At 42.7% G+C, this 14,508-nt stretch overlaps 1 protein-coding gene across 1 annotated transcript; it reads left to right on the top strand.

Moving 5' to 3' along the window:
• The first annotated feature begins 1,466 nt into the window (after nt 1–1,466).
• On the top strand, nt 1,467–5,450 carry LOC115462101. Its single transcript, XM_030192139.1, is given in 4 exon segments — nt 1,467–1,678; nt 4,676–4,731; nt 4,734–4,999; nt 5,001–5,450. Coding segments are annotated over 4 exon segments (984 nt in total).
• The last annotated feature ends 9,058 nt before the right edge of the window (nt 5,451–14,508 follow it).

Below are 14,508 nucleotides of genomic sequence, written 5' to 3'. Positions count from 1 at the left end.
AGGGCTGGCATCAGGAATTGAATCAGGGCTGGAACTCGGACTGGAACTCAGCCTGGCATCAGGACTGGAATCAGGGCTGGAACTCGGACTGCCATCAGGACTTAAACTAGGACTAGAATCAGGAGACGAACCGGGACTGGAACCCGGAGTGGACAGCATCTCGGCTGGAACTGGAACTCGGAATAGACTCAGCATCTCGGCTGGAACTGGAACTCAGAGTAGACTCCGCATCTCGGCTGGAACTGGAACTCAGCAGAGGCTCGGCTAGAAGTGCCACTCGGACCGGACTCTGATGCTTGGCTGGAAGTGTCACTTGGCCTGGAATCGGAGGCTTGGTTAGAAGCGCCACTCGGACTGGAATCTGAGGCTTGACTGGAAGCGCCACTTGGACTGGAATCGGAGGCTCGGTTCGAAGCGCCACTCGGACTGGAATTGGAGGCTCTGTTCGAAGCGCCACTCGGACTGGACTCAGAAGCTTGACTAGAAGCGCCACTTGGACTGGAATCGGAGGCTCAGTTCAAAGCGCCACTCGGACCAGACTCCGAGGCTTGGCTGGAAGCGCCACTTGGACTGGACTCCGAGGCTTGGCTAGAAGCACCACTCGAGGGCTGAACTCCAGCTAAGCCCAGAGCATGGGATCTCCAAGACGCCTCCTTTCAGCCACAGCTTCAGGAGTATCCCACAAACTGGATTCAAGACAAGTTTGCGGCGATATTCAGAGAGCGTGATAAAGGGGTCAATATCAGAAACTGGATTTCTACCGAGAGGAAGCTGCCAGATGCGTCTCCTCTCTGCTGCAGCTTCAGGAGTTTTCTTCCAAACTGGATGAGACAGAAGTTTACCCTGATATTTATGAAGTGTCATGAAAGGGTCACAAGCAATGACTGAGCTGGAACCCAGCTGGCAGGACGATCTTGCCGAGCTCATGGCCTTTGCAATCTGTCACAGTCTCAGGCTCTCGGACACTGGCACCACATGAGCCCTTGGACCACTGCCGACAAGTGGCAGCAGTAGGCAAGACCCTCAACCAGGACTGAGTAACAAGCAAGGCAGGAGAAGCTGTAGACAGGCAAAGCTGGAACAACCGAACTGGAACCACAGGACTGGAACTACAGCAGTGGGCAAGCAGGGAATAAGCAGGACAGAGCAACCGGTCTTCACCTGCGCTTGACCACCATTCCCCAGGGGTTGAGCCCCCAGGTGCTGGCGGCCGGCAGGACTTACTGGACCTAGCTTGCAGGCAGACTAGACCAACAGGATGTATGCTGGCTCTGTTTCAGGAAGAAGGAGCATGGGGAAATGACTCCTATGAATTGTTAGCTTTGCTGTTCCCGGCACCAAGCCTTAAATATGTGCGAATACCACTAGTCGTCTCACCAGGCCAGGGGAACCATTCATCCTGTCTCTCAAGATGGGGGGATGGGGCAACCAGGCAGGTAGGAGTTTTAGTCATATGCACACAAGTTATGAATGTGACTGGGAAGCAGGCTAATGGAAACTATTCAAACATGAAAATAGCCAGAGCAGATGTGTTGTGGTATTGCGGGGGAAGAATTCTCAGGCCAACCCTGTCTGCAGACTGGGCAGGAACATGTGCATTAGTACAACTGGTTATACCATTCACCCTGGCATTTGAAAAAGGGCCCAAGTTACATAATAGACAAAAGAGAGTGTCACGGTCTCAGGCTCTCTGACACTGGCACCACGTGAGCCCTTGGACTGCTGCCAACAAGCGGCAGCAGTAGGCAAGACCCTCAACCAGGACTGGGTAACAAGCAAGGCAGAAGAAGCTGTAGACAGGCAAAGCTGGAACAACCGAACTGGAACCACAGGACTGGAACTACAGCAGTAGGCAAGCAGGGAATAAACAGGACAGAGCAACCGGTCTTCACCTGCGCTTGACCACCATTCCCCAGGGGTTGAGACCCCAGGTGCTGGCGGCCGGCAGGACTTACTGGACCTAGCTTGCAGGCAGACTAGATCAACAGGATTCTCACACCAGACACAGGATACTAAAGAAGCTTGACTAACACAGGGTTCGGGACTACTGAGCATACGGGATTCTCAGACAGGGAATAAGATACAGAACAAGCTTGACAGAAACAGGGTTAGGGTTCAAAACAGGTGTGCCCACAGGCACCCAGACAAGAACAAGGCATACAGGTAAGACACAAGACAAGGTAGAAGTGCTCCTAACAGCACCAAAAGGATAAGGAGGGAAGCTCAAACACGAAAGGCAGAAGTGCTCCTCACACCACAGCAAGACAGAAGTGCTCCTATCAGCACCAGAAGGGTAAAGCAGGGAAGCCAAAAGGGTAAAGCAGGGAAGCTTAAACACGAAAGGCAGAAGTGCTCCTCACACCACAGCAAGACAGAAGTGCTCCTATCAGCAACAGAAGGGTAAAGCAGGGAAGCCAAAAGGGTAAAGCAGGGAAGCTTAAACAAGCAAGGCAGAAGTGCTCCTAACAGCACAGCAAGGCAGAAGTGCTTCTATCAGCACCAGAAGGGTGAAGCAGGGAAGCTCAAACAAGCAGACAGAAGTGCTCCTAACAGCACCAAACACGAACCTGGACCTTTGGCGTTTGCAAAGGCAAAGCAGAAAGTTTCCAGGTGGCTAATAAGCCCATCAGCTGGACTGGGACCCAGAATAGACTCAGGAACCGAACCGGGGCTGGGACCCGGACTGGACTCAGGACTGAAACTCGGACTGGCATCAGGACTGGAATCAGGACTTGAATCAGGGCTGGAACTCAGACTGGAACTCGGACTGGCATCAGGACTGGAACTCGGACTGGCATCAGGACTTGAATCAGGACTGGAACTCGGACTGGAATCAGGGCTGGAACTCGGACTAGCATCAGAACTTGAACTAGGACTAGAATCAGGAGACGAACTGGGACTGGAACCCGGAGTGGACTCAGCATCTCGGCTGGAACTGGAACTCGGAATAGACTCAGCATCTTGGCTGGAACTGGAACTCAGCAGAGGCTCGGCTAGAAGTGCCACTCGGACCGGACTCTGAGGCTTGGCTGGAAGTGCCACTTGGCCTGGAATCGGAGGCTCGGTTAGAAGCGCCACTCGAACTGGAATCTGAGGCTTGACTGGAAGCGCCACTTGGACTGGAATCGGAGGCTCGGTTCGAAGCGCCACTCGGACTGGAATCGGAGGCTCTGTTCGAAGCGCCACTCGGACTGGACTCAGAAGCTTGACTAGAAGCGCCACTTGGACTGGAATCGGAGGCTCAGTTCAAAGCGCCACTCGGACCAGACTCCGAGGCTTGGCTGGAAGCGCCACTTGGACTGGACTCCGAGGCTTGGCTAGAAGCACCACTCGAGGGCTGAACTCCAGCTAAGCCCAGAGCATGGGATCTCCAAGACGCCTCCTTTCAGCCACAGCTTCAGGAGTATCCCACAAAGCTGGATTCAAGACAAGTTTGCGGCGATATTCAGAGAGCGTGATAAAGGGGTCAATATCAGAAACTGGATTTCTACCGAGAGGAAGCTGCCAGATGCGTCTCCTCTCTGCTGCAGCTTCAGGAGTTTTCTTCCAAACCGGATGAGACAGAAGTTTACCCCGATATTTATGAAGTGTCATGAAAGGGTCACAAGCAATGACTGAGCTGGAACCCAGCTGGCAGGACGATCTTGCCGAGCTCATGGCCTTTGCAATCTGTCACGGTCTCAGGCTCTCGGACACTGGCACCACGTGAGCCCTTGGCCCGCTGCGGCAGCAGTAGGCAAGACCCTCAACCAGGACTGGGTAACAAGCAAGGCAGGAGAAACTGTAGACAGGCAAAGCTGGAACAACTGAACTGGAACCACAGGACTAGAACTACAGCAGTAGGCAAGCAGGGAATAAGCAGGACAGAGCAACCGGTCTTCACCTGCGCTTGACCACCATTCCCCAGGGGTTGAGCCCCCAGGTGCTGGCGGCCGGCAGGACTTACTGGACCTAGCTTGCAGGCAGACTAGATCAACAGGATTCTCACACCGGACACAGGATACTAAACAAGCTTGACTAACACAGGGTTCGGGACTACTGAGGATATGGGATTCTCAGACAGGAAATAAGATGCAGAACAAGCTTGACAGAAACAAGGTTAGGGTTCAAAACAGGTGTGCCCACAGGCACCCAGACAAGAACAAGGCATACAGGTAAGACACAAGACAAGGCAGAAGTGCTCCTAACGGCACCAAAAGGGTAAGGAGGGAAGCTCAAAAGGGTAAAGCAGAGAAGCTCAAACACGCAAGGCAGAAGAGCTCCTAACAGCACAGCAAGGCAGAAGTGCTCCTATCAGCACCAGAAGGGTAAAGCAGGGAAGCCAAAAGGATAAAGCAGGGAAGCTCAAACAAGCAGACAGAAGTGCTCCTAACAACACAGCAAGACAGAAGTGCTCCTATCAGCACCAAACACGAACCTGGACCTTTGGCGTTTGCAAAGGCAAAGCAGAAAGTTTCCAGGTGGCTAATAATCCCATCAGTAGCTGAGGCTCAGCTGCAGCAATCTCAAGGCAGCTAAGGGTGAGGCTAGAGCCAAACTTCCAAGCAAGACTGGAGGGCTAAAATATCTGGATCGGACTGAAAAGAGAGTCAGGAAAGTCTATGGCAGCCACCGGTTCTGGCCACCAGAGGGCGAGAGGAGCACAAACCAAGAAAAAGTCACAGTCGTGACAGAGAGTTACCATAAGTACCTCTTTTGATGATAGAATTTATATAGACAGTATAGGGGTTCCTAAGGGTTACCAGATGAGTTCAAGACTAGGAATCAGATAGCTGCAGAATTTGAATCTGCCCTTCTTTGGTGGTCAACCATCAACAAGAACGTAGATTGGATAAACTATATATATTACAACCAACAAAGATTCATAAACTACACCAGAAATGCAGTAAAGGGCATAGCCGAACAGTTAGATGCAACCAGTACAATGGCATGGGAAAATAGAATGGTACTAGACATTGTGTTAGCTGAAAAAGGGGGGGACTGCGTGATGCTGGGGGGGGGGGGGGCAATGTTGTACTTTCATACCCAATAACACAGCTCCTGACAGGACAATCACTAAAGCCCTCCTAGGACTTACAACCCTATCAGATGAATTGGCAGAAAATTCAGGAATAGACAATTCTTTAACAGGATACTTAGATACATGGTTTGGAAAATGGAAGAACATTGCAATATCTGTGATTACATCTCTGATAGTGGTGGCAGGGGTCCTAGTGGGATTAGGATGTTGTGTAATCCCATGTGTCAGAGGGTTAACACAGAGATTGATTGAAACAGTAATCTCAAAGAAAATGCCTTTAGGCCCACCATCCTATTCAGAGAATGTAATGTTCTTAGGAGAACAGAGGGTCAATGAAAATGATGAAGAGTGTGAAACTATGTTAAAAAGACTGGAAGAGTGTTGTGATGTAGATGAAAAAGGCAATAAAATGATCAAAGAAGAAGAGTAGGGAGTTGTGAGAAATATGTAAATATATTGCTTTTTCATTTAACATAATTGCAAAATAACTTATGCCCTGGTAGAAAGGAACTCTTTACAGATGGTCTATACTTCTGTAGGCCCTTTCTAACGGAAACCACCATATTATAGCTTGTTAAAATCATTAACAAAAGGAACCCTGTTAGTTTAAAGTAATGTGTGCAAAGTGATAAAAGTGCTGAGCGAGAGAGAGAGACACAGAGAGAGAGAGAGAGAGAGAGGGGAGGGGTAAGAAGCCCAAAGAGCTGAAACAACAATGTATCTAAGCATGAGACCATGAAGCTGTAAGACTATGGAAGGTGGATTATGCCATGTGCTGAACTATGCAAAGTTCTCACATAAAGGTTTAAAGATACAAAAAAAAAATGCAGACCAAGCAGAACTAACAATGGACAGGGATTCAGCTGCTAGGGTGATGGAAAATGTTTAGAGGACTGTCATATGATAATTAACAATGATGTATTAGGGGTTGGCAAATGTGATCAATATCCAATGAGAAACTTAGGGGCAGATACTTAATGTAACCGAAAAGAAACGGTATATAACCTGTAAACATTACATAGGGGTGTGCCTCTAGAGACAACCATCTTTGCAAAGGTGTATTTTAAAATAATAAATTAATTAACAAATCTGGTTTTATAAGCTCTTTTTTAAAATAAGTTCTGTTTATAGTCGGAGTCTGTTCTTACATGGCCCCCTCTGACAACCTAGTATCAGTGAGGGCTGTAATTATGTGGGAATTATTTCTCTGATATTCCTACTTACCATAAGAAATATACGATTTTGAAATATGGGGTAAATAGGGTTTTTCTACCTCCTCACACCCACCCCAGATATGATGGACCAACCACCCCCGAGGTAAGGGGTGATAGAAAGGACAGAAGGTATTTTCCTTCCAAAGGGCTAGTCTTTATTCCAGTACAGATAATAACAAGGCAATAAGATGATAAAGCAATTAGACAATAATCTAATTAGGCAATAAAACAATTAGGAAAAATAATAGGAAGAGCATTAGCATATGTAATAGTAAAGTAAGAAATTGCAACAGGTCATATGAAATTTTCTGAGGCCACTTAGCATTAGTTGCGGCTTGCAAGTTAGGAGTAAAGAGAAAATAAAACTGCAGTAAGGTCAGTGATAGAAAATAAACAAAATTCAGCAGGATAGAAAATCAAACAGACAGGTTTACAGATACCAGAAGTATTCCCAAGAAGATATGGGTATAAAGGAGTGGAACAATGCCAGAAAATATCCACAGAAGGAAAAATAGCACGAATAGAAATAAAAGGAATAGTGGTCACATAAGACAATACTTGACCTAAGTGCTGACCTGTAGCAGAAAATGAAATACATAATAAAGAATTCAGTACAATTAACCGCAATAGAAGAAGAGTTAACCAGTATAGCAGCAGACAGCATATGATACGAAGCATTAGAAAACTAGGCAACAGACATAGTAAGAGGAGTATTAATGGTAAGAAGAGAAACAGAGGGTGTAGAGTGAGCAACAAGAATAGGAGAAAAACAAACAGTTGTAAGAATACAAAAACAATTTCATTAGTATAGCAAATACTTCATCATGGCAAGAGGCCAAAATATGAAGTCCAAAATTCAGACAAAACAGTAGGTGATGGGCAAAGATCAGTTAGATGATTACGGGAAGAAAGTCCCTGAAGGAAAGATGATGTTGGGGTAAGAGTCCAAATTCAAAAGTGTCCAGATTGGATAGGAGCAGTGTCAACTGGATCAAGTGTTAAGGCCTCCATTTCGACCCTAAATACTTGCTTGGGTTGTTGTTTTCTTCACCGGGTTTGAGACGAGGGTTCCTATTGAAGCACCTCCCCTTTGCAGCCGGGCTTACCCTCGCAAGAAGTTGGTCTAATCTGGTTTCCTTAGACCTCTTGATGACCTTGATTAGGACCCAGTCTCTTGCTTGGACCTTTCCGAGCTCAATAGGTTCAGAATCTGTAGCCACTACTGATCAGTAACAGAAAATGAAAAGCAGTCAGAATGGAAGCAGTAAAGGGATGGTAAAGTAAGATTATAAAACCTGAGGTAAGGACTCCAGGCAATATTATCAACTCAAAGTTAAAAGGTTAGCAAGGCAATGAGAAAAATGAAAAAAAAAAAAATGAAATAATTGAAAAATCTAGAACCATTAGCAGTATGAAGTATAGCTGAGTTTAGTTTAGTTAAACGACATACGATTGCAGCCAGGGTTGCACACGGGAAACAGCCTGCTGCTTCTGGATGAAGTCAACATAAAATAAGAATAGGGCAAACCTGCAACATGACTCAAAGGAAAAGTAAGTAAATATAGTGCTTTGGAAAAGAAGAGCAATACAAAGAAAACCAAATACTAAGCAGAGGCAGAAGAAAAATAAGCAAAGTACATAATTGTTCACTAATAGAAAGCAGTCGAAGAAGCGTTACTTAAAACAAACAAAAAATCATTGCAGTGATAGGCGGTCAGTTCTGGGACAGAGGAAACTGCAGTGGTCAACCTTGATTCTGTAATGGTAGGACAGCAGTCCTAGTACAATTGCAGCGATGACTAGTACTGGAAATGGTCATTTAGGTGAAAGGATAATTTTACAAATCTGAAAAAGAAAAGGACTTCAAACAAAAAATCAATTTAAACAGAGTAGGACAATGAGGGCCTCTGTTAAGGTCCCAAGTAACAATTCACTCAAAGTGTGCACAATTGCCTAACAAAATACCATTAGCATAATGGTGTTGTCAGATTTTTATTCAGTTCTGGTCATAGTTAATTCAGGTTTACTGGGTAATCAGATATGTTACCAACAAGACTCTGCTTAAAAATCATTAGTTTGTATTTTTGAAAATCGAATACTGATGTGACCATTATTCTATTTTCATTAATGACATATGGCTATTTAAAAATTCATTTATGGACTGTGGTTCTGGGAGTGAGGTCTGTGAAATCTCAGTTACCTAGGGAACAGAACACACATATGCATAACACTAGCATGAGACACAAAAATCAAACACATTGAATAATTAAGGTGACAAATATGTTTGGTAATCAAATTTAAAGGGAAAAACATGAGTATGGCAGGAAGCTACCATGGCAGAGAAGGCAGATCAAGCAATGGCAAGCTTTTAACCTAATCTAATAAAATTGAGCTGTTAAAAAATACAAATCATACTGAGGCAAATAAAACTGCAATAGCCTATAATTTGGAGTTAAAAATTGCATTGTACTTCAAATATACCTCTGCTGTGTGGCACGGGCCCTTGTCACAAAGCAGTTGAAATGTAAAATGCACGTGAAGACTTGAGTAAAATACAAAATGATACTGGACACATGTCTTCCTTAAAGAAAAACAGACAGGTCAAAATTGAAAGATAAAGGAGAGAAGAGAATAAAAACAAAACAGAGCTGCATCTTTAACTCCACCACTGGTATGAAACTAGGAAAGTAAAGTACAGTTATCTTAAAGCAAAGGTACTAGTACACAAACAGTTCTTGGTGAGCAAATAACAGACTGTATGTAAATAAAAAATTGAATAATATATTTAACCTTCCACAAGTTGGTACTGGGAGAGGCCGGGGTAGGCCTTGTGTAACGGAAAAGCTCTCTTTTATGAAGAAGGGAGACTTAGAATGATAGCTGAAATGACATAAATCTCATGGAAGTACAGTAAGAATTACTGGCATGAAGATCGCCCTCGAGAATACGCCGGAACAACAAGTGATTACCAACCTCAAAAAAGGATGGAAGTTTAGGAATGGGGAATAATAGAGAAGAGGGTTAGATAGTTGCTAGGCACCAGTTCCAAAACATTAGCATGTCTTCACCATGGTACATACTAGCGGAAAAAGAAAAATAAAGACATAGGGACAGTAAAATAGATTGAGTTAGCAAGGAAAGACTTGTGGGGAATGTTTTCACTGTTACCAACAGGAAGTTTTATTAATGAAACTCAATACTCAATTTTCTATAAAGCAGAAAAACTAACAAATAAAAGAAAAAGAAATAAAAGGTTATAAGTTAGACCATGCTATCAAAATTCAATACTGGGCATAATTTCTAAAATAGGCATGGTGTTATATACAAGTATATATGATAAATCACCAAAATGGTTTCTTAGAACCAGAACTTAGTACTTCTTGTGTGCAAAGCTATTCCAGGGGCGACAAAAACATTTAAAGTCTCCATCGGGATTAAACTGCAGCTGAAACCCCAATGGAGTGCATTGAAATAACTGTTTTTTTAAAGGAAGTAAATATACTTCTTTATATTCCACTGGTATAGCTATGTCAATTAGCAAAAGAACATGGCTAAAGATTGTTATTTACCCTAGCATATTTCAAAGAATAGACATCAATTCCATAACCATGAAACATAAATTATTTTTCATAATTGAGAGAAAAGACTCCTTGCAAGGAATTGTCTCTAGTTACAGTTTTGTTAATGATTCAAAAAGCAGAAAAAAAGGAAGCACAATAAACAGCCAGACAAAAAGAAAGATACAAACAGAATTTACAAATTTTTCCTGTGAAATAAGAGATAAACAGACAACACAAAAAGCAAAGTGGGTAGAGGTGATCAGTCTCCATCCACTTGCTGTACACAAATACAAACATTGAAAGTAGCTAACAAAAGTTTTGAGCACACAAAGACTCAGCTCCTGTATATATGGGACAGTTTCTAATCTTCAATCTAATAGCTTCAAAACTTAAAAAATAGGCATAGCAAATTTTGTTTCAAGGCTGTAAGTTGCAAAACATATCTAGCTAGCTCTGCATTTTGAGGTGGAATTAAGAAGTGCAGTAAGCTATTTCAATGGGAATCCCGCGTACATAACTTAGAATAGCAAAGCCGACAGCTGACAGGAAATATCCGTGAATTACACATTTCCGAGTTACAAAAGTTCAAGTGAAAGTTGAAAGAGGCAGGCAAGGGGCTTCCGTCGGCTTCCAGCGGAGGAGATGTAAGTTTCAGAATCATGGAAGAAAGTGGCTTTCAATTCCGTTTCAACCCAAGAGCTAGAGGTAATAAAATACAGTTTAAAGAAAATCATTACCTTGCTGCAAGCAGAGTGTTAGGGTTAGTTTCACTATTAGAAGAACTCTGACTGGGGTTACCTACAATTATACATCCCAGTATTACATTTAAACTCACTTTTCCATTTCTGTTTCAGCATCTCAAACCACTAAAGGCTTGAATTGCTTATGTTATCTTTGTTTACGGAACATGAAGGACTCATTCTGTAAACAATCTTGCTTTGGCAGTTTTCCCGGAAGAAATGACCTTGCACACAGTTTCATTTTATAAAAAATAGGGACAGTCTAAGGAACTGTTTTAAGTTAGAATTCCTGTAGCACTAGTAGCTCAAACAGTATCTACTAAGCTATAAGGATAATCAGAGGTAGCTCAAAGAAATGAAGGGAAATTATTCAAAGCGCGTGACACGTTGATCAAGCAGTGTAGTAACAGCTAAAATTAAGAAAGTATTAGGGGGTAGGTTCAGGAAGATCAAAACGAATTTGAAACTGGAATTGTGCAAGTAAATCACGTCCTAACAAATGAATGGGGCATAAGGGAGCATAAAGAAGTGGTGTACGTAACACTTGGAAATCTAAACAAATGGTAAGTGGCTGCAGTGTGAGTGTAAATGTAACAGGGATATCTTCAATTAACAAGATGATTTATGGTTCACTATATCCAGCAGTTGTCTGAACCATGCCTAGTCACTGGAAATCATGCTCACTGTTTTGTGTTTCAGGGTTCCATGATGGAAAAGGTTGTCCGTGGGAATTCTTGCCAGGGGGAGTGTTAGAATATGAATGATCCCAGGCTCCCCCCCCCCTCTTTGAGGACCCCTACATTCAGTGGCAAAGTGACCAAAATTATTACACTTAAAACACTGTATATTGTATCTACGTGAGAGACTAGGGTTCGGAGTATAATTTCTATTGCTACCTTGAAAGCCCCTTGGTCTACCACGGGAATCCCCTCTTCCTCTGGTCCTCACATAGGAAAGGGATTCAATAGATTGACTAGTGGTAGTGTTGGAATTAGATTCGCTCCATAGTTTTAGAGTCAGCCTGCATTCATGGGCATAGTGGCCAAAATTGAAGCATTGCCAACACCGAATGGTGGAATGAAGTCGATTGGGGCAATAGGTGCGAGGTTGCATAGGATTAGGCTCAGTGGGGGGGGGGGGGGGGGTGTTGGGCTCTTGATCAACGTGCAGAGGTGTCAATTCTTTAAAAACGGCTGAAAGCCATTTATTGAGAATTAGCAGATGATTACTGCGGGTGCAACCTGTCGTATGAATATCAACATAATTAAGTAATTTGTGTAGAATTTTTAGATTAAAAGAACTATGTCGAGGCCAAGAAAGATCTGGCCATTTTTGATTCCATTGATACCAGGTATTACAAAATTTAATAACAATCATTTGGTCACCTGGAAAGAAATTTATCACTAAGAGGCGTAATCCTGATTTGAATAAGGGAACCTTAATATTGGAAAACACTTATTTAGGTTGCAGCAAACCTAATAACAAACCTAGGCTTTTAAAACACCTTTTACACTGTTCATCTACTTCACTGTTATCTCGGAAATAATTCTTAGAATAATATTATAATTCAAAAAACCATTAACTCTCTGACACGTCACCACAACTAACGTGGAAACGATCGCCAGGAACACATGGAGACCGTTAAAGTCCCTCCAGCGTCCCAGAGGTCAATAACGATTCGCCCTCGAAAGGATACATCTACTTCAGAACCCCGCATATCTGGGTAACAAGACACAGTCTTTTATGAGGGGCCGTGCTGTGCCAAATATTCCCTAAACTATATCTGCATTACTTATTTTCTTTGACTCAAATATCTCTTAATGGCTAGTCCTTTTATAGCCACTCCAAAGAACTAGGAACCTCCTCTATCATCAAAGTACTTGTACAAGATTTTCACTACTTACAAAATAGGATGGCAAAGGACTCCCCATAATCTAGAGCGTAAAAGGACAAGCATTTACTCGCAAAGTAGAATAAGTGTTAACCTTAATATGGAGTAATATAGAAAATAAAGTTAGACACGTAAATAGAGAAATATACTTACCCCTCTTCCCGTTCCTAAATGTTCGGACTCAGAAACTCCTGGCACCTCACCGTCTAGGCACTCCAGGGTCAATCCAGATGGACGTCTAGTCCACGGTGGAGGTAACGGCCATCCATGGACGGTGGGCATGATACGCGAAACAAAACACCTCACTAGAGGAAAACCCTAAAATGGGCTAAAAATCAAATACCTAAATTTAGTCACTGTCACCCACAGATGGTATTCCTTCAGACAGGTATAAGTCTCATCAGTAGATGTAAACCGTCACACAGGTATCAGTGAATGCCAATCGTGTCAACTTATAGTTGCGTCTAAGATGAAAAAACAGAAAAACAGAAAAGGTATAGAGCATATGAATGAAAGTTAAAATTTAAGTGATGAAAGTAAATCAGGGACCGGTCAATAAACGGATAATCCCCCGTTATTAATCAACTAGTAAAGTCCAACAAACTCCACATTTATTAACCTTTAGAAATATAACCCTATCTCAGATCTTATTTAAATTTGGCAAAGACACACTACAACATTTAATCCCAGAGGAACAAGTAAAGCATAAACTCTGACTCCACTTTTGAACCCGTGTTCACACCAAATCCTCTGCTACCAAATGTTTATAGTCGGAGTCTGTTCTTACATGGCCCCCTCTGACAACCTAGTATCAGTGAGGGCTGTAATTATGTGGGAATTATTTCTCTGATATACCTAGTTACCATAAGAAATATACAATTTGGAAATATGTGGTAAATAGGGTTTTTCTACCTCCTCACACACACCCAAGATACAATGGACCAGCCACCTCCAAGATATGGAGTAATAGAAAAGACATAGGCCATGCTCTTTCCAAGGTGTAAGTCTTTATTCCAATATAGATAATAACAAAGCAATCAGGCGATAAAGTAATTGGGCAAAGTAATTAGACAGAGTAATTAGGTAATTAGATAAGGAATTAGGTAAAGTAATTAGGGAATTAAGGAAGTGTAATTAGGTAGGGAATTAGGTAATTAGACAGAATAATTAGGTCAAGTAATTGGACAAAGCAATTAGATATACACAGAGCAATTAGATAAAGTAATTGGACAAAGAAAGGTAAAGTAATAAATGGCAAAGAAATCAGGCCATAGCAATTTGTTACAAGAGGGAGAGAGACCACTGCTGTAAAAAGTTACTCTCGGTTGATCATCTCCTCCTCTGACTAGATTAGATTGTAGATTAGATTGTAAGCTCTTTGAGCAGGGACTGTCTTTCTTCTATGTTTGTGCAGCGCTGCGTATGCCTTGTAGCGCTATAGAAATGCTAAATAGTAGTAGTAGTAGTAGTAGATTCAGTACCACAGCCACTTATATACAGTGGATGGAGCATCAATCCCCCTCCCAACCAGTGTACCACTTGCAATGTCAGCCACTTGTATTGTAACATCAGCTAAATTCTGTCTTATGTTATTGTTTACATTAAATGGAACATACTATCTGAATGTTTACAGAACCAGCATCTTAAAATAAGTCCAAAGCTCTTTTACCAAAGACTTTCAGTCGCCACCTCGTACAGGAATTTGCCTAACACCCGGGTCTTATCACGGTGTTATCTAAGTCCTCAACACTTCTTCCTTCCCAAACTGTAAACATATTCTTCTGAGCTAGAGTCAGTGGCACCATTTCTGTACGGGGGGAGAGGGAAGAGCACTCTTTGCCGGTACAGTGTGACCTTGTATTTACAGCTCTCAGCAAAAATACAGAAAGATGAAGTTTGAGATTTTAGCTATGTAGGTCATGGGTCATGCCTGTCAGTAAGCAGAAAAGTGCAAAATCAATTCAGTTCTCAGGTTATCTGGGAGCTGTTTATAACACTATCCACCCTAAAAAGTTGTTTTCTGGCAGTACAAGAGGAATTGTGATATTGAATAAATAAGTATATATTTGTGTCCCTAGTCATG

The sequence above is a fragment of the Microcaecilia unicolor genome, chromosome 2, assembly GCF_901765095.1.
Source record: "Microcaecilia unicolor chromosome 2, aMicUni1.1, whole genome shotgun sequence".
Lineage (NCBI taxonomy): Eukaryota > Metazoa > Chordata > Amphibia > Gymnophiona > Siphonopidae > Microcaecilia > Microcaecilia unicolor.
This window is presented reverse-complemented; position numbering and strand designations above follow the sequence as displayed.